General features: G+C 32.8%; 1 protein-coding gene across 2 annotated transcripts; it reads left to right on the plus strand.

The window, feature by feature from the left end:
* The first annotated feature begins 9,072 nt into the window (after nucleotides 1-9,072).
* On the plus strand, nucleotides 9,073-21,623 carry LOC139894298 (cadmium/zinc-transporting ATPase HMA2-like). Of its 2 annotated transcripts, none has more exons than XM_071877511.1 (9): nucleotides 9,073-9,350; nucleotides 16,693-16,950; nucleotides 17,050-17,147; nucleotides 17,646-17,901; nucleotides 18,262-18,399; nucleotides 18,498-18,816; nucleotides 19,370-19,572; nucleotides 19,683-19,885; nucleotides 20,305-21,623. In XM_071877511.1, the coding sequence occupies exons 1-9, from the start codon at nucleotides 9,152-9,154 to the stop codon at nucleotides 21,442-21,444; spliced, it is 2,814 nt and encodes a 937-aa protein (XP_071733612.1). In that variant the 5' UTR covers nucleotides 9,073-9,151; the 3' UTR covers nucleotides 21,445-21,623. The 2 variants fall into 2 exon arrangements, with proteins under 2 accessions (XP_071733612.1, XP_071733613.1); XM_071877512.1 differs by having other exon boundaries at nucleotides 20,291-20,413.
* Nucleotides 21,624-24,114: the final 2,491 nt, after the last annotated feature.

Consider the following 24,114-nt stretch of genomic DNA (forward strand, 5'->3'; position numbering starts at 1 on the left):
AAGGGAATGATGATTTTGTGATTTATTGTGACGCATCAAAACAATGTCTCGGTTGTGTATTAATGCAACGAATGAAGGTGATTGCTTATGCGTCTAGACAATTGAAGATTCACGAACAAAATTATACGACGCATGATTTGGAATTAGGCGCGGTTGTTTTTGCATTAAAGACTTGGAGGCACTACTTATATGGGGTCAAAAGTATTATATATACCGACCACAAAAGTCTTCAACACATATTTAATCAGAAACAACTGAATATGAGGCAGCGTAGGTGGATTGAATTATTGAATGATTACGACTTTAAGATTCGTTACCACCCGGGAAAGGCAAATGTGGTAGCCGATGCCTTGAGCAGGAAGCACAGAGAACCCATTCGAGTAAAATCTATGAATATAATGATTCATAATAACCTTACTACTCAAATAAAGGAGGCGCAACAAGGAGTTTTAAAAGAGGGAAATTTAAAGGATGAAATACCCAAAGGATCGGAGAAGCATCTTAATATTCGGGAAGACGGAACCCGGTATAGGGCTGAAAGGATTTGGGTACCAAAATTTGGAGATATGAGAGAAATGGTACTTAGAGAAGTTCATAAAACCAGATACTCAATACATCCTGGAACGGGGAAGATGTACAAAGATCTCAAGAAACATTTTTGGTGGCCGGGTATGAAAGCCGATGTTGCTAAATACGTAGGAGAATGTTTGACGTGTTCTAAGGTCAAAGCTGAGCATCAGAAACCATCAGGTCTACTTCAACAACCCGAAATCCCGGAATGGAAATGGGAAAACATTACCATGGATTTCATCACTAAATTGTCAAGGACTGCAAGTGGTTTTGATACTATTTGGGTAATAGTTGATCGTCTCACCAAATCAGCACACTTCCTGCCAATAAGAGAAGATGACAAGATGGAGAAGTTAGCACGACTGTATTTGAAGGAAGTCATCTCCAGACATGGAATACCAATCTCTATTATCACTGATAGGGATGGCAGATTTATTTCAAGATTCTGGCAGACATTACCGCAAGCATTAGGAACTCGTTTAGACATGAGTACTGCCTATCATCCACAAACTGATGCTCAGAGCGAAAGGACGATACAAACGCTTGAAGACATGCTACGAGCATATGTTATTGATTTCGGAAACAGTTGGGATCGGCATCTACCGTTAGCAGAATTTTCCTACAACAACAGCTACCATTCAAGCATTGAGATGGCGCCGTTTGAAGCACTTTATGGTAGAAAGTGCAGGTCTCCGATTTGTTGGAGTGAAGTGGAGGATAGACAGATTACGGGTCCAGAGATTATAAAAGAAACTACCGAGAAGATCATCCAAATTCAACAACGGTTGAAAACCGCCCAAAGTCGACAAAAGAGCTACGCTGACATTAAAAGAAAAGATATAGAATTTGAAATTGGAGAGATGGTCATGCTTAAAGTTGCACCTTGGAAAGGCGTTGTTCGATTTGGTAAACGAGGGAAATTAAATCCAAGGTATATTGGACCATTCAAGATTATTGATCGTGTCGGACCAGTAGCTTACCGACTTGAGTTACCTCAACAACTCGCGGCTGTACATAACACTTTCCACGTCTCGAATTTGAAGAAATGTTTTACTAAAGAAGATCTCACTATTCCGTTAGATGAAATCCAAATCAACGAAAAACTTCAATTCATCGAAGAACCCGTCGAAATAATGGATCGTGAGGTTAAAAGACTTAAGCAAAACAAGATACCAATTGTTAAGGTTCGATGGAATGCTCGTAGAGGACCCGAGTTCACCTGGGAGCGTGAAGATCAGATGAAGAAGAAATACCCGCATCTATTTCCAGAAGATTTGTCAACACCTTCAACAGCTTAAAATTTCGGGACGAAATTTATTTAACGGGTAGGTATTGTAGTGACCCGAACTTTTCCATGTTTATATATATATTAAATGAAATTGTTATTTACATGATTAAGTGTTTCCAACATGTTAAGCAATCAAACTTGTTAAGACTTGATTAATTGAAATAGGTTTCATATAGACAATTGACCACCCAAGTTGACCGGTGATTCACGAACGTTAAAACATGTAAAAACTATACGATGACATATATATGGTTATATATATAGTTAACATGATTTTATTATAAGTATGTATCTCATTAGGTATTTTAACAATGAGTTATATACATAAAAAATGAGACTATTAATTTAAGAAACTCGAAAACGATATATATAACGATTATCGTTATAACAACGTCTTACTAGGTACATATGAATCATATTAAGATATTGATACACTTGGTTAATTATGTTAAATGATAAGTAAATATATTATTAAGTGTATTAACAATGAAATACATATGTAAAAATAAGACTACTAACTTAATGATTTCGAAACGAGACATATATGTAACGATTATCGTTGTAACGAAATTTAACTGTATATATATCATACTAAGATATATTATATATCATAATATCATGATAATATAACAATTTAACATCTCATTTGTTATAATAAACAATGGGTTAACAACATTCAACAAGATTGTTAACCTAAAGGTTTCAAAACAACATTTACATGTAACGACTAACGATGACTTAACGACTCAGTTAAAATGTATATACATGTAGTGTTTTAATATGTATTCATACACTTTTGAAAGACTTCAAGACACTTATCAAAATACTTCTACTTAACAAAAATGCTTACAATTACATCCTCGTTCAGTTTCATCAACAATTCTACTCGTATACACCCGTATTCGTACTCGTACAATACACAGCTTTTAGATGTATATACTATTGGTATATACACTCCAATGATCAGCTCTTAGCAGCTCATATGAGTCACCTAACACATGTGGGAACCATCATTTGGCAACTAGCATGAAATATCTCATAAAATTACAAAAAATATGAGTAATCATTCATGACTTATTTACATGAAAACAAAATTACATATCCTTTATATCTAATCCATACACCAACGACTAAAAACACCTACAAACACTTTCATTCTTCAATTTTATTCATATAATTGATCTCTCTCAAGTTCTATCTTCAAGTTCTAAGTGTTCTTCATAAATTCCAAAAGTTCTAGTTTCATAAAATCAAGAATACTTCCAAGATTGCAAGTTTACTTCCAAGTTTTCTAAATCCATTCCAAGTAATCATCCAAGATCAAGAAACCTTTATTACTTACAGGAGGTTATCTTTCTAATACAAGGTAATAATCATATTCAAACTTTAATTCAATTTCTATGACTATAACAATCTTATTTCGAGTGGAAATCTTACTTGAAATTGTTTTCGTGTCATGATTCTGCTTCAAGAACTTTCAAGCCATCCAAGGATCCTTTGAAGCTAGATCTATTTTTCTCATTTCCAGTAGGTTTATCTAAGGAACTTGAGGTAGTAATGATGTTCATAACATCATTCAATTCATACATATAAAGCTATCTTATTCGAAGGTTTAAACTTGTAATCACTAGAACATAGTTTAGTTAATTCTAAACTTGTTCGCAAATAAAAGTTAATCCTTCTAACTTGACTTTTAAAATCAACTAAACACATGTTCTATATCTATATGATATGCTAACTTAATGATTTAAAACCTGGAAACACGAAAAACACCGTAAAACCGGATTTACGCCGTCGTAGTAACACCGCGGGCTGTTTTGGGTTAGTTAATTAAAAACTATGATAAACTTTGATTTAAAAGTTGTTATTATGAGAAAATGATTTTTATTATGAACATGAAACTATATCCAAAAATTATGGTTAAACTCAAAGTGGAAGTATGTTTTCTAAAATGGTCATCTAGACGTCGTTCTTTCGACTGAAATGACTACCTTTACAAAAACGACTTGTAACTTATTTTTTAGACTATAAACCTATACTTTTTCTGTTTATATTCATAAAATAGAGTTCAATATGAAACTATAGAAATTTGATTCACTCAAAACGGATTTAAAATGAAGAAGTTATGGGTAAAACAAGATTGGATAATTTTTCTCATTTTAGCTACGTGAAAATTGGTAACAAATCTATTCCAACCATAACTTAATCAACTTGTATTGTATATTATGTAATCTTGAGATACCATAGACACGTATACAATGTTTCGACCTACCATGTCGACACATCTATATATATTTCGGAACAACCATAGACACTCTATATGTGAATGTTGGAGTTAGCTATACAGGGTTGAGGTTGATTCCAAAATATATATAGTTTGAGTTGTGATCAATACTGAGATACATATACACTGGGTCGTGGATTGATTCAAGATAATATTTATCAATTTATTTCTGTACATCTAACTGTGGACAACTAGTTGTAGGTTACTAACGAGGACAGCTGACTTAATAAACTTAAAACATCAAAATATATTAAAAGTGTTGTAAATATATTTTGAACATACTTTGATATATATGTATATATTGTTATAGGTTCGTGAATCAACCAGTGGCCAAGTCTTACTTCCCGACGAAGTAAAAATCTGTGAAAGTGAGTTATAGTCCCACTTTTAAAAATCTAATATTTTGGGATGAGAATATATGCAGGTTTTATAAATGATTTACAAAATAGACACAAGTACGTGAAACTACATTCTATGGTTGAATTATCGAAATCGAATATGCCCCTTTTTATTAAGTCTGGTAATCTAAGAATTAGGGAACAGACACCCTAATTGACGCGAATCCTAAAGATAGATCTATTGGGCCTAACAAACCCCATCCAAAGTACCGGATGCTTTAGTACTTCGAAATTTATATCATATCCGAAGGGTGTCCCGGAATGATGGGGATATTCTTATATATGCATCTTGTTAATGTCGGTTACCAGGTGTTCACCATATGAATGATTTTTATCTCTATGTATGCGATGTGTATTGAAATATGAAATCTTGTGGTCTATTGTTACGACTTGATATATATAGGTTAAACCTATAACTCACCAACATTTTTGTTGACGTTTAAAGCATGTTTATTCTCAGGTGAATACTAAGAGCTTCCGCTGTCGCATACTTAAATAAGGACGAGATTTGGAGTCCATGCTTGTATGATATTGTGTAAAAACTGCATTCAAGAAACTTATTTTGTTGTAACATATTTGTATTGTAAACCATTATGTAATGGTCGTGTGTAAACAGGATATTTTAGATTATCATTATTTGATAATCTACGTAAAGCTTTTTAAACCTTTATTGATGAAATAAAGGTTATGGTTTGTTTTAAAATGAATGTAGTCTTTGAAAAACGTCTCATATAGAGGTCAAAACCTCGCAACGAAATCAATTAATATGGAACGTTTTTAATCAATAAGAACGGGACATTTCAAAATATACATCCACTTGGTATTTTATTCCGTTCCTTTTTTCTTCCTGATTGTGGGCCGAATCAATCAACACCCCACTTGTGGATATGTTACGTTCCTAATATCAGTTGAACCCCACCACCTCAACAACTCGAAATTTAAATTAGAACATGTTAGTAGTCTTGATTTGAGTGGGCTTGTTAATGGGCTTCACTTGGGCCGCTTGTTGCTATGTTCAAATTGGGCCGATTATTGAATGTGTTGGGCTATTACTTGTTTCTTGGGTTCTTGAGCCAACTTGAGCCGGATTTCAACTCATCGGGTTCTTTTTCTTTTGTTATTAGACGACAACACAAAATCACGCACATTAAGTAAGTGTCAATGATGAACGAGATTGATGTTAAAGATGACGTCATATGTATTTTTACTACAAAATACATTAGGTGAGTTTCATTACTTCCTTTTTAAATGCTTTTGCAATATATATTTTTGGGACTGAGAATACATGCGCTTTTATAAATGTTTTACGAAATAGACACAAGTAATCGAAACTACATTATATGGTTGAATGATCGAAGCCGAATATGCCCCTTTTGCTTGGTAACCTAAGAATTAGTAAACCGATCTACTAATTGACGGGAATCCTAAAGATAGATTATGGGCCCGACGAACCCCATCCAAAGTACCGGATGCTTTAGTACTTCGATGTTGTTTTATATCATGTCCGAAGGATTTCTCGGAATGATAGGGGATATTCTTATATGCATCTTGTTAATGTCAGTTACCAGGTGTTCAATCCATATGAATGATATTTTTGTCTCTATGCATGGGACGTATATTTATGAGAACTGAAAATGAAAATCTTGTGGTCTATTAAAATGATGGAAATAAATGATTATGATAAACTAATGAACTCACCAACCTTTTGGTTGACACTTTAAAGCATGTTTATTCTCAGGTACGAAAGAAATCATCCGCTGTGCAATTGCTCAATTTAAAGATATTACTTGGAGTCATTCATGACATATTTCAAAAGACGTTGCATTCGAGTCGTTGAGTTCATCAAGATTATTGTTAAGTCAAATTTAGTTGGATATATTAGGAAATGGTATGCATGCCGTCAACTTTCGAAGTAATGAAAGTTTGTCTTTTAAAAACGAATGCAATGTTTGTAAAATGTATCATATAGAGGTCAAGTACCTCGCGATGTAACCAAATGTAATGCATTCGTCCGGATGGATTCGGACGGGTCGTTAGAGTTACCAGGTGTTCAATCCATATGAATAATTTTTATGCAGATGCATGATATTTATGAGTAATGAAATGAAAATCTTGTGGTCTATTAAATTAATGGAAATGATTGTTTATGATAAACTAATGAACTCACCAACCTTTTGGTTGACACTTGAAAGCATGTTTATTCTCAGGTATGAAAGAAATCTCCCGCTGTGCATTTTCTCATTTTAGAGATATTACTTGAAGTCGTTCATGACATATTTCAAAAGACGTTGCATTCGAGTCGTTGAGTTTATCAAGATTATTATTAAGTCAATTATAGTTAGATATATTATGAAATGGTATGCATGCCGTCAACTTTCGATGTAAAGAAAGTTTGTCTTTTAAAAATGAATGCAATGTTTGTAAATGTATCATATAGAAGTCAAATACCTCGCGATGAAATCAACTATTGTGAATCGTTTATAATGTATATGAACGGGGCATTTCACTTCGTTTGATGAAAGTGCAAGCAGTACTTTTGATTCAATGACTAGTTACTTTGATTTGAAAATACTACAAATGTCTACCGCGGGAATGGATGAACAAGATGCATTGGTTCTTCAAGTGAAGAAAGCGGCGATTCGGGCCAAGCTTCGAAGTGAAAATTGAATCGTTTCGTATTGGTTTTTAATAAATAGGAATTGTAATGTTTTTTTATTTAGTAATTGTAATCTTTTTTTTTAGGAATTGTAATGTTTTTTTGTTTTTAGGAATTATAATGTTTTATTTTTATTTTAATAGAAGTTATTTCTATTTTATGTTAATTTTTATATTTTTATTCATTTATGTTATTTTTAAAATCATAAAAATAATAATAAAAATATAAACTGACATGCCCAACTGACAGAGGTCACCACTCTCCACTTTTTCTGACTTAGCAAGTCAGGCCTGACATGCTAAATGACCTCAGTCACCACTACCAGTGCTCTAACAATCCTCTTTTTCAGGCGCGTTGAGACAATAAATTTGAGGCGTGAAACATTAGTACCACAAATAACACAATCAAATATTAGTATAAAATTTATTATCTTCAACTATCAATAATATTTTACAACACTTTCCATAATTTTCTATAACAACACTACTATAAAACCATTTCTCACAACATTGACATCATGACATGTCTAACACAATTACCCCTAGAACATCACATCAGTATAATAGTTACTTCTACCATAAAAAAATGTTTTATAGACTTAGCACAATGAAGAACAATTATCACACATTATTTTGTGGTGTAAGAAGAATGTGTTACGCACAAATTGTACCTACACACTAAATGAGATCTCAATTTGGGTCGTTACTTCAAACCAAAACGACATTCCAAATTGTATTGTACCTACACACTAAATGAGATCTCAATTTTTGTCGTTACTTCAAACCAAAACGACATTCCAAAAACATTTACATACACACCCCCTAAACTTACCTCTACGTATAATTTCAACCCCCAACAAAGGGGATAAGATGTAAACCCATAAATTAATTAACAAACTAAAAAAAAAAAAAATCACCCAAATTTTTACCGGATCGTATCTTTCCACTCGCTTCGATTTAAATTTTTTCGACTTCACCGTTCAACTCAAAATAATTTTACGAACGCAACGCAACTAGCTATGCGCAAAACGGACTACTTTTTAAAAACGTTAAATATTTCAGACTACTTTTTATACATATACATACAAGTATAACAAACAGCCCAAACTAACCACCTCATATCGATGGTTCTGTTCCCTTTGTTACGCGATTTTTCAGTCGTAAAAAAAATGCGCAGTACATTAGGCATATTAAATACTAACCACGTGCTTTCAAACATACCGTAGCAACGTGTTTTAAATTATTTAAATGCATAATGTTACGTAAAATATGAATATGCAATCAGAAAGGCCCCGCCGCATCGCGCGAGCCGGTGTTTTTCTAGTTTAACATAATTAATGAAGTAACAAATGAATAAAGGTGTGAAATGACTAACAATCTATTTATCATGGGCTAATGGTCGTAAAAAGTAACCTATAATACCAAATTTGACAATAAGGATAATATAGTTTTTGCTAAGGCATGAAAAGGTTCACGGTGTTTCAATATTTGCCTGAAAAGAATTATTGTTAAAAAAACTGTGCAATTGAGGTAATATCATCAAATTTATTGATGACTGTTAGTCGAATTTCGTTAAGTGCTCACATGTGCTTGGCATGTGAAGGAAAAAATTACACAGTTGGTCCCTTAAACAAATAAAAAAATAAAAATAAATAAATAAATAAAATTAAAAACTAAAGTAAATAAAAAATTTAAAAGTTAAATTTTTTATTATTTTTTATTATTTTTTATAGTGAAATTTATTTTTTATTATTTTTTATAGTGAAATTTATTTAAAAGTGAAATTGGCATGAGGGTTCCCACTACCTTTTCATCACACTACAAATAACCCAATCACCTCTTCATTTATCACTTCACATTCTTCCTGCTACCTTTAATACTTCAATTAAATCACATATACATACATTTACATTTACATATATATAATATCAATTTAAATAATTAATTAAATTAATTATGAAAGGAGGAGATTCATCAACAAAGGATTTGCAGAAAAGCTATTTTGACGTTTTAGGTTTATGTTGCTCTTCTGAAATTCCATTAATAGAGAAGATACTTAATCCTCTTCAAGGAATACATAATGTTTCCGTCATTATTACCACCAAAACTGTCATCGTACTCCATGATTCCGCCCTCATTTCACAAGCTCAGATCGGTAATTTTTTTTCTCTCTCTCTATCCATTTATACTCGTATTTATAATTAATTTATAATTTATAGTATGATATGAATATATGCATATGTATATGTATTAGCACGGACACTGGGCAAAACTACGGTAATTATTCTGCTGATTTTTATGATAAAAAGCAATTGATCTGATTTTTATGTTCGTATATAATATAATATTAATATTAATATTATTATAGGTGAAAGTTTTAATTGTACAGTATTTATTAAAGTACGAGTAGAGTTTTTTCTAACGTATTTACTTTTTATTTTAATTTTAGTTTCAATTCAATTTCAATTAAGATAAGGATGCAAACTGACAGCTCTTCATGCGAGTCTGTACTAGTTTTTTATGTTCTATCAAATCAATTCTATGTGAATCTCACTATATATATTGTTTAGGGAAGACATGATAACACATACAGTTCACTATATATAATTTATATAAAAAATTGATCCTTTATTAATCTTATTAGACAATCATACAGTTTATTGCACGGGTAATTTTTCTGAATTTAGTTATAAAAAAACATTTAGGAAGTTAGAAATAGAACCATATGTATATTGGATTGTTATTATTTGAGGTTAATTGTCAATAATATTTATTAATTTAATATTAATATGATATTATTGTTAATATTATATTTTGAAAGCGAGTGTTTTATAATCCTCTGTTTTACATCGTTCAAATTTAACATTCCTTTCATGCGCCCCATGCATTTACACCATAATTATGCAATGTAATAAAACTCAAAAATATTTCTACGAGTATATACATGTTCATTATTATGAACGAGTACATTAGTACATTGATACTGATAGACCAATGATCATTTGATAATCTAGCTAATCGTTTAGTTGTGTATCAACAACTAATTGTTACAAAGTTCTACAAGTAACTTCTATTGTTGAAGAAATTTATAGTTCTCACGTCTATGTCTTCATAATTAATGGTTTTAATTAGCCTATATTTTCTTTTCCCAAAAAAAAAAAATTAGTCTATATTTTTCTTCTAATATAGCATCATTTGATTCGTTACTATGATCAATTCATTAAAAAGTACGAGTAGTATCTTTTAAACAACTTTATATTTTAAACACGATAGACATGATATGTGTTAGGTTTGTGTGATCAAGTATTTGTTATAGTTGGTGAATTTATGTGAGTAAATAACTTTCATTTTTGAGTAAAGGAATTTTTTCCCGTAAATATAACTTTTTTAAGAAAAAAAAATAACAGGTTGATTCATTTGTTTTTACGTTTGAGATGTAAATAAGTGTTGACTCATTATTATGAAGTTTATGTAAAAAATTTATATCTAACTAAGCGGAGCTGTATAAACAAACGTTATTAATTTCAAAGATGGAATAATTTTAAATTTAAACGCAAAGTGTAATTATAAAATTAAAATGATGGATTATAAAACAACTATACAGTATGAAATTGAAATAACTAAAGACAATTGATGGGTCATAATTAATTAATAATTATGGTAAAAAAATAACTAAATTAATCAAGATGCTATTTTCCAAAAATAGTGATGAATCTGGAACATTTTAGTCTGGTAATGTTTCTTACTTGTTTTGATAATCATTATCATTATCTTATAGATTACTCCGTATTTAGTATTTAAATTATTTAAATTCAAATTTAGCGTAATAAAAATACAATTTAAGCTCTTAACACGTGCCATTTAACTTGTTAGAAGAATACATGTGTACATAACTAATTTGAATTTTATATTTTATTCGTGGTACATGTGTGTCGTTGCTGGTTTTAGCAATTTGTGATACTTTAATCTCAAAGTATGGGCCGACCAAACCTATTTAATGTTTAATTTAATAAAGTTGGAAGAAACGTAACGTTTTCGTGCTTCGAGGAAAGTGGAGGATAAACCGAAATCAAATAAAAGTAGATACGATTACTTTCACGGAATTATTATTATTTTTATTTATTTTCCAAAAAGGAACCATTCAGGCTTGCCTGAATGGCCACCGAGTTGCCTAATGAAGCACACAATTCGGGTTCAATTCATGACTATGCTAAATTGTTCAAAAAAGGAGTGTGACTAGAGGGTGCGCATTATGCGCAATTCACCCGGTGTCAGGTCTCGCGCTCGGGGGGCTTGATTACCCGAGGGTTTCCTCGCTTATAGGAGGGTTTCCTCGCTTATAAAAACAAGAAAAATTCCAGAAAGGATTAACATTAACAGTAGTATATATATTGAACTATGTAGTGAATTGATACTACCAGGGCCGGTCCTGAAAATTTAAGGGCCCCGAACAAGGTGAAAAAAGGGCCATTAGGCTCTAACGAATATTATAAACTATTTAAAAAAAAAAACTCTTTCAGCTTTATAAACTATTTAAAAAAAAAACTTTCGGCTTTACTAGAATGTTAGTGGACTTTATTTCTTTTATTTCTGAGCCTTTAATTGTGGTTTTGGGCCTATTGTGCTTTGTCTTCGTTGCTCCATTTGAGTTTTCCTAATTACTTCTCAAATCTCCGATTATGTATGTATATATAAAAAAATGGGTCCAAGAATATCATGAGCTCTGAGCGGTCGATCACTTTGCCCCCCCCTCCGAACCTCTCCTGGATACTACTATTTAGGAAGGTGATCTTCATACACTACATCTTGATCCATGTACATCTAATTACCTATAATACCCTTAATTATAATTAGAATATTAATATAAGTTTAATTCTCTAGATTAATTCAGGGGTATAATTGTAAGTTTATGAGACAAAAATGTACATGGATCAATAAGTAGTGTGTGAGGATCACATCCCTACTATTTATTTACTATGGAGTATTTATTTTTAATGATAGTATAGTTAACAAATTTTATCATCCATAAATTAATGGGTATACTATTATAGTTGGTGAATTGGCAATTTAAAAGTTTGTGGGGTTGTTAATATTTATGTACAAGTACAAGAAACTAGTCAATCACCCACGGACCGAATTCGAGGCTAAATGGTCTAAATTCGTGGGTAATAAGTGAGTTCCCACGAATTACCCACAAATTCAAGTATATGGGTAAACCCTTCGAGGGTAAATGTTTCCATACGAAAGCATCAATTTGTGGGCAATTTAACCCACGACACTTTTGGTGGGTGTTCTTGTTATATTTGTGGGTAAATATGTTGTGGGATTACATATGACCACAAAATTACCCGGAAATGTAGTCATGGGTAATTTATGGGTAAAGTTGTCCATTAAGATAATCGTGTGTAATAGTTGTGAGTAGATATTTTGATATTACATAAAATATATTTTGTGGGTGATTCGTATGTAAAATTAAGATTAAGATGAACATTAAAGAGTTATCGAATTAATATTGGTAGTAAAACTACAAGTTAACATTAACATAAACATTACCACTAACAATATAAACCATTAACTGGAGTATAATTGTACAACTAATTCAATTCAAATATTCAAATATTCAAATAAACTATAAATGAAAGGGAAAAACATTTCTATTAAGGTTTACAGTCATAATAACATAATTATTATCTTCCTCACTTTCACCTTCTTATTAATATAGCATCCCACATAGATTATTAACATTAAAGAGATTATTAAAATTAATATATTGATGCCGTCCAAAAAATAAAAATATATTGAACATCAAATTTGATATATTTATTCACATAAAGTATATAACATCTCAAGTAGATAATTTGAATTAATTCATACTCCGTCATACCTTAAATTTTTCAGAATAAAAGTTTAGTCTCTTTGAACACCATTCTCCACGTGTATGTGTGGTTCTCATTTACTCCGTATCAACAACCCCAGGAGTGTCTCTGTAATGGTTTGTAAATTGTAAATAGCCACTTAATTTGAGTAACCTGTTAAAATGATTAAATAAATAAACAAATTGAGAGATAAATTGACAAATACTTGCAATTAAATCACCACAAGTAGTTGCTTCCTTCCGTCTACACCTGGTGAATTTTCAATTTTGTAAGATACCAAAATCTGAACAAAAGTTATAGCGTTTAATTTTTTACGAGATGCTTCTTTTGAAGTCATGTTTCTTGAAAATTTGTGAAAAATCTATGAAACTTAATTAGTTTTATTAGATCCCTCCGAGAAAAATTTTGTGTGTAATTTGTACGTGACAAAAATTTACCCATGAAATACCCATAACTTTACCCATGAAATTTTAATCTGTGGGTGATCCGTGTGAGATATTCTGAATCTCTTGGTTTAGTCACAGTTTAGACACGTCATAAAAGTTTGTGGGCAAGTGCGTGAGAAATTTGTGGGAAATATTCGTTAACATTTTAAATTCTCAACCATGGTTAATCTGTGGATAATATGTGGCTGATTACCCACAAATTAGTATTTGTGGATAAAATTCGTGGGTATTTAGCATATTTCTTGTAGTGAATAATTAAATATATTCTAAAACCTTAAAGATAGCCCACTCTATCTTTAATTAATTAATTCATTTATTTTTATTACTACTACTCATAATTATTTTTGGATGATAATACTCTAATAATAATACTCTAATAATAATACTCATGAAAATTAATGTAATTTGGTTGGTTTAGTAATTATACATATGTAAATTGCATTACTAAATTGTAACAGAATGTAAACCCGTGAATATTATTGATAATAGTAGACGATATTTATAGAGTACAAGAACCCTAAATCACATCTAAAACCTAATGGACCCAAGGCCAGGGGCGGAAATGACATGGAGCAAATGGGGTCACCCGACCCCAGTGAATTTTTTTTTTTTAGTGCAAAAAATTTAGATTTTTTCGTTTCGAACCCAGTGAAATTTTGTTTGGGTAAAAGTCTTCATATTTTGTCCTCAAAGTCTCAAGATTTTGCCCCAAATCCTTTAATGTTTGCTCAAAAGCCTTCATTTTGCCCAAAAACCTTCAAATTTTGCAAAAAAACTTCAAATTTTGCCTAAAAACCTTCGTCTTTTGTCAAAAAAAAAAATTGCTACGCTTTTAAAAAATTTTCGCCCCCAGTGAAAAAAGTGTCTATTTCCGCCACTGCCTATATCTTTAATTAATTAATTCATTTATTTTTATTACTACTACTCATAATTATTTTTGGATGATAATACTCTAATAATAATACTCTAATAATAATACTCATGAAAATTAATGTAATTTGGTTGGTTTAGTAATTACACATGTAAATTGCATTACTAAATTGTAACAGAATGTAAACCCGTGAATATTATTGATAATAGTAGACGATATTTATAGAGTACAAGAACCCTAAATCACATCTAAAACCTAATGGACCCAAGGCCAGGGGCGGAAATGACATGGAGCAAATGGGGTCACCCGACCCCAGTGAATTTTTTTTTAGTGCAAAAAATTTAGATTTTTTCGTTTCGAACCCAGTGAAATTTTGTTTGGGTAAAAGTCTTCATATTTTGTCCCCAAAGTCTCAAGATTTTGCCCCAAATCCTTTAATGTTTGCTCAAAAGCCTTCATTTTGTCCAAAAACCTTCAAATTTTGCAAAAAAACTTCAAATTTTGCCTAAAAACCTTCGTATTTTGTCAAAAAAAAAAAATTGCTACGCTTTTAAAAAATTTTCGCCCCCAGTGAAAAAAGTGTCTATTTCCGCCACTGCCCAAGGCCACATATTGAACTTGGGCCTAACTAATATGTCTAACACTCCCCCGCAGTCCGAGCGGCGAAATCGCAAAAGCTCGGACTGGAAAAAAAACGTTAATATTGAAAAAATGCTAAAAAAAAATAAACAAAAGTAACTCTTTTTCCCCCCTCTTATTTGTCGCATTAAATAAACCGATAATCGTTTGTAGACTTGCAGATCTCTTTGACGGCTTCCTTTTCTGTAGCGTTTTTTTTACGTCGTGACTTGCTGTGCCTAAGGATCAAGTACCGCTTTTTTTATATGCTACTTTTGTCGATGATAACACTATTCTTCAACGCTGCAAAAGAGTTTTTTTTGTTTTTTTTTGTATTCCTCTTTTTTTTCGAGGTTTGGAACCTAGTCAGGCTAGGCGGCTCATCCCCACGCCGATTATTATTGAAAAAGTTGTTTCAATCGGAATTAATATAAAAGAAAAATAGGATTGGAGAAGACAGAAAAATAAATTTCAAAGTATGACGGCTCCTCTGGTCTACGACATTCATGAGGATTATTTTATATATCAAGAAACAGCAAAATTAATTCAAGATATTAGGGATAGGAATAAAGAGTAAGTGAATGATAAAAGAAATTACATAAGATTTGTCGGTGGCAGCCATCATGTGAGGTTACATGAATGGGTGATGTGACGATCGCATACACATACACAAAGTAATAATACCAATAGAAGTTTAAAGATTGGGGGAGAGAAACTAGTTACATCGATGGCTTGGGATCCCTCCGAATCATTAACAAGTAGTCGATGACCGGAGGATATTTGGTGATAGTAGGCGGAAGCGGTAGGTCTGAGGGTTAGAGAATCTGGTCTAATACCATGTAACAGAATGTAAATTCGTGAATATTATTGATAATAGTAGACGATATTTATAGAGTACAAGAACCCTAAATCACATCTAAAACCTAATGGACCTAACTAATATGTCTAACATAAATAAGTTATATAATAAAAGATTTTATTGGTTTATTGTTTAAATATGCTTAACTAAATTGCAGTATAAAATCATACATTACCATGAGCATTGATTTTTTTCCCTTGTTGCGAAAACAGAAATTTTGATTAATTAGATTCAAAGATTTGAATAGGATTGGATAGTGTTGTTCTTAGATGAAGCATAGACAAAATAAAGGGGTCCGTCTATAAATGTTATGAAGTTAAAAGTAAGAAATGTAATATTTTTCAAGCTGCACTTGAAAACTCAAAACACCTAATGTATATTTGGATGTGAGTTTCTTTTATTCTTTTAGCTTCTAACTTTTATGAAAAAGTTCGTATCTAATAGAAAGTTTCGTTTGGTTAAAAGAATTTAAGCTTTTAAGCGGAAGAAAAAAACTACTCGTAAAAGCTAAAAGTTAAAAGCTACTAGAACTAGCGTTTGAGAAAATGCTCTAACTTTTCGTCATTTTACTCTTTTTTTTAACATGCCAAACACCTAGATACATCTAAAAACCTACTAGCTACCAACAACTAGTTAAAAGCGTTAAAAGCTACAGTTACCAGCTAACATGTAAAAGCTACCAACTACGTATAAACATACACAAGGTCAGCGAGATTGAATAATATTATGGAAGGTAAAACTTGTTAACATTGCTTAATGTCAGATGAACTATTGCATTATATAATGTAATAATTTTCTTCTTATATTTTTGAACTTTTTTGATTCAGTTAAGGCATTAAACAAAGCAAGATTGGATGCAAATATTAGAATGCAAGGAGATAAAAACTACAAAAAGAAGTGGCCAAGTTTATTTGCAGTTGTGTGTGGATTACTACTTTTATTATCATTTTTTAGATATGTTTACGCACCTATGAAATGGTTGGCGGTTGGAGCCGTTGTTGCCGGTTTCATTCCTTTATTTCTGAAAGCTGTTGGATCGCTTCGCAATTTTAGAATCGACATTAATTTTCTCATGCTCATTGCAGGTACATTATTATATCACATTTTCAGTATGCATTATACATGTGTAGTTATGAATAAGAGAATGTGTATCAGACTTAAGTTAACCTGTTTATATTTTGCAGTTGGAGGATCAATAGTTCTTAAGGATTACTGGGAAGCAGCCACTATCGTGTTCTTATTAAATATATCAGAATGGCTCGAGACAAGGGCGAGTCACAAGGTAAATTTGTACAATTTTAAGTTCGTGCAGATATTTATTATTATATAATGTAATGAAATGTAATGTAATACGAGAAACTTAGGGTGCTTTTGATTGCCTCCTTAATTGAATGGTTCTAAATGTTGAACCGTTCAACATTCAATGTGTTTGTTAGTGACATCTAAATGGCAAATGATATTAAACCGTTCAACAATATGTTGAATCATTCAAAGCCGAAATACTCTTTTAAAACACCTCCATTTCCTTTAATATCCCAAACAATTTTGTTCTTTTAATTATTCATTTAAAAAGTTAATACATTAATTTTACATCATTTGTTGAGTTCATTTTGAATAATTATTATTAAGCATGTTATTGTCGTTCATAACTAAGTTCAATAATCATAACCTTTAAATCATTCAGATTTTGAATTATTCAACGTTTAATCATTTTGTTTTAGAAAATGCGCCATTAGTGTTAAAAAATTTGATCAACAAATTAAATGGGTTTAATATATAGGCGAATGCTGTGATGTCATCATTGATGAACATAGCTCCTCAGAAGGCTGTGTTAGCTGACACTGGTGAAGAAGTCAACGCTAACGAAGTCATGGTCAATACAAGACTTGCGGTTAAGGCTGGGACCATGATCCCGATTGACGGAGTAGTTGTGGAAGGGAATTGTGAAGTCGATGAGAAAACTCTAACCGGTGAATCCTTTCCCGTGTCTAAACAAGCGAGCTCCACTGTTTGGGCAGGCACAGTTAATCTAAATGGTATGTAAAAAATTACTTCATATGCTTATGTTTGAGATATGTTTATAATTTAATCTCATGAAACATTAAGCTTATTAAATATAATTATTTAGGATGTTTTATGTATTGAAAGTGTACTACATACAACTTTCGACCCATTTCACTGTTTTATTTCTTAAGAAATTTTAGTGTTTGGACACATTTGACCTTTAAAGTCAAAGTCAATACAGAAAACTCTTGCTAAAATTACTCTCACACACACACAGAGTCTGTTATTACTTTATCTGAAAATTCTTTTAACCTTTAATTTAAAGACAAAATCTAGTCAGTCCTTTTAGTTGATTTTTTATTTATTTATTTATTTATTTTTTTTTTTTGCAGGTTATATTAGTGTTAAAACTACTGCTCTAGCCGAAGCTTGTGTAGTGGCAAGAATGGCAAAGCTTGTCGAGGAGGCTCAAAATAACAAATCAAAAACTCAGAGATACGTAGACACAATCGCCCAGTATTACACCCCAGGTCAAAATTCAGTTCGCAACTCTATATTGTTTCTATAACCATTTCTCAATAAAGGAACGAAGTTTGCTGACATCACTTTTGTATTTGTGTCATCACAGTTGTTTGTGTAGTAGCTGCATGTTTGGCTGCAATACCAGCTGCTTTGCGTGTTCATGATCTTGAAAAATGGTTACATTTGGCATTGGTTGTTTTAGTAAGTGCGTGTCCATGTGCACTAATCTTGTCGACACCCGTTGCAGCATCTTGTGCGTTGTCGAAAGCTGCTAAATCTGGACTTTTAGTTAAAGGCGCCGAATACCTTGAGATACTTTCGACGATTAAGTTCATTTGCTTTGACAAAACTGGCACTATCACTAAAGGAGAGTTTTCGGTCTCAAATTTTGATCCGCTGATCGATAATGACAAATTGCTCTACTGGTAAACTAATAAGTAACGCACTATTTTAGTTGCTTACTAATAGATGTGGCAAAATGGGTGGGTCAGATTGGGATACGTTGACTTTTCTTTCGAACATCTATGTTTTATATGTTTTATGTTATTAGAAACGATTAGTCGAGTCGGGACTTTGAAACAATTGGTCGGGTCGAGTCTGACGATGACCGACGTTGACTTTTAGTAATATATATTTAACACACACACACACACATATATCACATAAATTTATTAAACATAAATATTCCAAACGTGAATGTTTCAATCATATGTATAGCGCACAAAATCTGACTATTAAAAAAATATTCAAAATTTGACCTAAATTTGACCAACCTTGACTTTGACTGACACTGACAGATTCAGACCCGACTAAGACCGACTTTGATTGACTTTGACCCGGATTTTTAGCGTTGACCAACTTATTAGACGTTTCTGGGTGAAACGAGACGGGCTGGTCACCAAACTGACTAGTCGGCCGAGGCGGCCGCCTTTTACGTCTTGATAATATTGTAACAAAATTTATTATTTTGCTTTTCAGGGTTTCAAGCATAGAGAGCAAGTCTAGTCATCCAATGGCTGCAGCACTTGTAGAGTACGCACAATCTCGTTCAGTTGAACCACAAGCGGACAACGTTGAGGAATTTAAAAATTTTCCCGGAGAAGGAATTTACGGGAAGATCGATGGACAAGATGTTTATATTGGAAATAAACGGATCGCCATTAGAGCTGGCTGTTCACAAGGTCAAATTAAATACCATATTTCAAATATCACGCTACTTCAATTATGTTTGTTTATTTTATTATCTTGATTTATTATAAACTATTTTTTTCTTTTTTTTTTACTTTTTTAGTTCCAAGAAATGCAAGTGAAAATAATGAAGGGAAGAGTGTAGGGTACATATATTTAGGGTCTACACATGCTGGAACCTTTAGTCTTTCTGATTCATGTAGAATTGGAGTTATGGAAGCACTTGAAGAACTTAAATCAATGGGGATTCGTACTGCTATGCTTACCGGAGACACTCAAGCTGCAGCCAATTTTGCACAAAATCAGGTGAAGATCAAATTCTTGCTCTTCAATTTTCACCTTTTAAACTTTTTAATTAAAAAAATTAGTTTTTTTTTGGTTTTGTAACTTGACATTTTTTTAAAAACTTTTAATTAGTTTTTGACAAAATATCACGAATAGTCCATGATGTATCAGAAATCACCGGTGGCCCCTGTACTTTTTTTCCATCAAGGATGGTCCCTGTGATTTGCATTTGAATCACCGACGGTCCCTGTGGTTTGTATTTTTTCGTCAAGGATGGTCCCTGTGGGTATGCACCACAGGGACCATCGGTGGTTCAAAATGCAAACCACAAGGACCATCCATGACGGTAAAAAAGTACAGGGACTACCGGTGATTTCTGATACAAACCACATGGGTCTTAGTTTTTTTTAATTGTGCTTAATTGAGGATTGATTATGCAGTTAGGAGACGCACTACAGGCGGTCCACGCAGAACTTCTACCTCAAGATAAAGCCAACATCATCAAAGAATTTCAAAAAGAATCAACAACGGCCATGGTTGGAGACGGGCTCAACGATGCACCTGCGTTAGCCACTGCAGATATCGGTATTTCTATGGGCGTTTCTGGGTCCGCATTAGCTAACGAAACTGGACACGTTATCCTAATGTCAAACGATATCAGAAAAATTCCAGTAGCCGTAAAACTCGCTAGAAAAGCCCGCAGAAAAATATTTGAAAACATCTTTATCGCTGTTATCACCAAAGCAGCTATAATTGCATTGGCTATTGCGGGCCACCCCCTGGTTTGGGCGGCTGTTCTTGCAGATGTTGGAACCTGTCTAATTGTAATTTTCAATAGTATGCTTCTGTTACAAGGTACAACTTCACAAAACATGAATAAGCATTCACACAATCATGCACATTGTGCTTCTGGTTCAACGGTTCAAAACGGGTGTTCTAATGTCGGTAAAAATCCGGGTGGTAGTTGTAGTCGTGAGGATAATGTACAAGAAACGAAGCAATTGGTACAAGCGAGTAAACAGGATAGTTGCTGTGAAGTTGATGATGATCATAATGATAGTTGTTGTGGTGTTGATGATCATGTGCATGATGTGGACCACTGCATACAAGAAACAAAAGACAACTGTTGTGATCATGATGCTAACGAGGTACACGAGTCAAAGCACGTGGTACAACCGGATCAAGTGAAAGAAAAACAAGGATGTTGTGCTCATGAAGATGATGAGGAAATACACGAAGTAAATCGAGCCGTAGAGATAGGTGAATGCAGTCATGACCAAACAAACCATGAGAAACCACATTGTCATTCAAACGGGGGCGCGAAAAAGCATGATAACCATCATCACCATCATCATCATGGTCATCATCATGACCATGGTCATCATCATCATCCAAAAGAATTTATCACAGGGGAGGAGTTAGGGAAAGCAGTGGATAACTGTTGCAGGAGCCATGGTTTGAAAAAGAGGCATATAAGTGGATGCTGCAAAAGCTTTGTTAATTACAAATGTTGCGGGCCTCAATATTTTGGACGTGGATTCAACCGCAAAGGATATTTAACAGAAATCGTGATCGAGTAATAGTACGAAGTCTATACTCTGTACAATATTTCAAGATTAGCTAGTTTGGTATAGATTATGGAGAACTTAAGCTTAAATAGTTTGTACTTATTGGCCTTTTTGGTAAAACTTTTACTATGTAGGCATTTTTATGAATATTGTTGTAGTGGGATTACATGTAGATTCACTATTACCTAAATTATTATATTATATTATTATATTATATTATACCTATATACTAATATGCATGGGAGTTATACCTATATACTAATATGCATGGGAGAATTTGTAGTTTCAATTGTATCCGAACGTCGTTTTGAGTTTGCGTTCACACTACACCCGGTCCTTCAAATTTTTACTATTTCAGGGGTAAAAAGCGTAACTATATAATTTTAAAAAAAAAAAAAATGATTCCACCCGTATTTTTAACGGGCCCTATCTTCACGCTCGGTCCGAGTTAAATTTTTCCGAAACCACCGTTCAACTCGAAAAAATCAGACGGACACAACGGGACTAACTATGCGTGAAACGGACATCGTTAAAAAAACACTAAATAACGGATCCTATATTCTCGCTCGGTGCGAGCTAAATTTTTCCGAGACCACCGTTCAACTCAATATTATTTTACGAACACAACGCGACTAACTATACGCGAAACGGACATCGTCAAAAAAACACTAAATATTTCGACCTATATTTCATACATATACGTACACGTCCAACAAACAACCCAATCTACTAGATATATTAGGTACCAAACAACGTATATACAAATATGACCGCGAGTTGAATACAACCGCAGCAACGCGCGGTCGAATTTTTCTAGTTGTTATTAAAATGGGCATTTGAAGCACAACACATATATGTAACCAGACACCGGTTACATGGTACGTTTTGATTGGCCGGTTACCGGTGTTGATTGGCCGCAGTGGAAGAAAATATTGCGATTGCGAGGCCCTCTCGTGTGATGGTTTTTGTAAATCATGGTACGTTTTGAATAGAGATGTTTCAAGAGGTTTACTTGGCGATTGTAATCCGAGGTCAAGAAAGAAGGTGAACGAGACTTCCACTTCGGGTGCTTATAAGCTTAAAGATTACAATGATGACTTGGATTATGGGGGACGTAATTCAAAACTTGTTCTTAGGGTCTCAAAATGGTAGAGACAGCGGTTCATTGACTAACGAGAATGGAAAAATGTCCGCGGAGGCTTTCGCGACAATCGATATAATGATACACGTTTGGCTGAGGAGACCGAACCGGGTGATGGATCCGTCAATGTGTTAGCTTACAAGATAGAGAATCGATCCGGGAAGAACACTTTGAATGAGATGGTTAACGGCACTGGCGGATCTTTGTAGAGACAAAAGGGGGCTATAGCCACCCTACATTTTTTAGTTAGAAGTGCAATTTTATTATATGAAAAGGGTAAAAAAAAATATAGGTATTTTAATAGCCCTTTTAAATTTGCATCTTTGATTTCCCTTTTTGAGAACTGAAAACTCAACCATCCCCACAGTGTGACTGTCCGTTTTTCTTCATCCATAAAAGTTTCCTTTTTATATGATTTTTTCCATTTTTTATATGATTTTTTCCATACTCCAAGTCTTCAAAAACAAAAGTAATACATATAGTGGTTTGTAAAAGAACAAATGTTGTCACTACTTGGCTCAATTGTCAACATTCAACAAACCCAAATTAAATAAATCGAGGTATGTTTATATATATTTTATATTTTATATTTAATATATTGCATTTAGAATTCAAGAATTGAAACATGGTCACATTGTCTTCTATGGCTAGATAATTGGAACTTCGCGGCTAGAGTAAAGGATCATTTGTATGTTATTTTGGCGACTTATATGTGGATGATGTGGAAGTTCAGAAACAGCATTTTGTTTGGTCAAGACAAGATTAAAAAATGCGACTTATTTGATTCCATATGTAATTTTTCCTTTCATTGGATTAGATATAGGAACAAATGTAATTTGTCCAAAAACGATTGGCTTTATAAGCCCTTGTAATGTTTTGCTATCCTCCTCTAGTGTCTTTCTAGAGTGAGTTGTTAATAAATGGTTGTTCAAAAAAAAAAAAAAAATTGAAAATCGTTTCTGTTTTTTAGAAGAACATTTGTGTTCAAGAGTAATAAAATTAGAGGTTGTTATATTTACAATTTGAGGTTGTTATAATTAGATGTTTTTAGAATTGCAAATTGTTTCTGTCCTATAGTTCTAAATAAAATTAGAGGTTGTCATGTTGACAATTTGATGTATATATTTCTAAAGTGCAGGAGTGCTTATTATGAATTAATAATTTGAGGTGGTTAATGTTCGCCCTCCTACTCATAAATTTCAAGTTCCGTCACTGGTTAACGGTAAGTTGAAAAGGGCGGGACCTAGAGGTTGATTGATTGGGTTCGTCTCGTGTTCTTTCGTATATTTTTTCCAAATTTTTAATTTCACTTAGTTCGTTTGGTTTGGCTCCTATTATTATCGTGTAGTATTCGGTTTAGTATTAGTTAGTTTATTTTTTAGGTTTTTCAAGTGGTTGGGAGGGCTCGTTTGTATATAGTTTTCTTGGTTGTAATCTAGGTGCGAGCTTCCCCGTTTCCTCCGTTTATTTGTATTCTCTGTTGAGGGCGTTTTCCTCGAGAAAAAGACCTCGTTTCTATATGAGTTATCGTTTTTTTGCAA

This window comes from Rutidosis leptorrhynchoides, chromosome 2, assembly GCF_046630445.1.
Source record: "Rutidosis leptorrhynchoides isolate AG116_Rl617_1_P2 chromosome 2, CSIRO_AGI_Rlap_v1, whole genome shotgun sequence".
Taxonomy (NCBI): domain Eukaryota; kingdom Viridiplantae; phylum Streptophyta; class Magnoliopsida; order Asterales; family Asteraceae; genus Rutidosis; species Rutidosis leptorrhynchoides.

What these genes read in the sequence shown, in the direction of transcription:
- LOC139894298 (XM_071877511.1), top strand. Translation starts at nt 9,152, where the DNA reads ATGAAAGGAGGAGATTCATCAACAAAGGATTTGCAGAAAAGCTATTTT. An exon ending in CATTTCACAAGCTCAGATCG is followed by an intron (nt 9,351 to 16,692) that starts GTAATTTTTTTT and finishes TTTTTGATTCAG; the next exon opens with TTAAGGCATTAAACAAAGCA. An exon ending in CCAATTTTGCACAAAATCAG is followed by an intron (nt 19,886 to 20,304) that starts GTGAAGATCAAA and finishes TTGATTATGCAG; the next exon opens with TTAGGAGACGCACTACAGGC.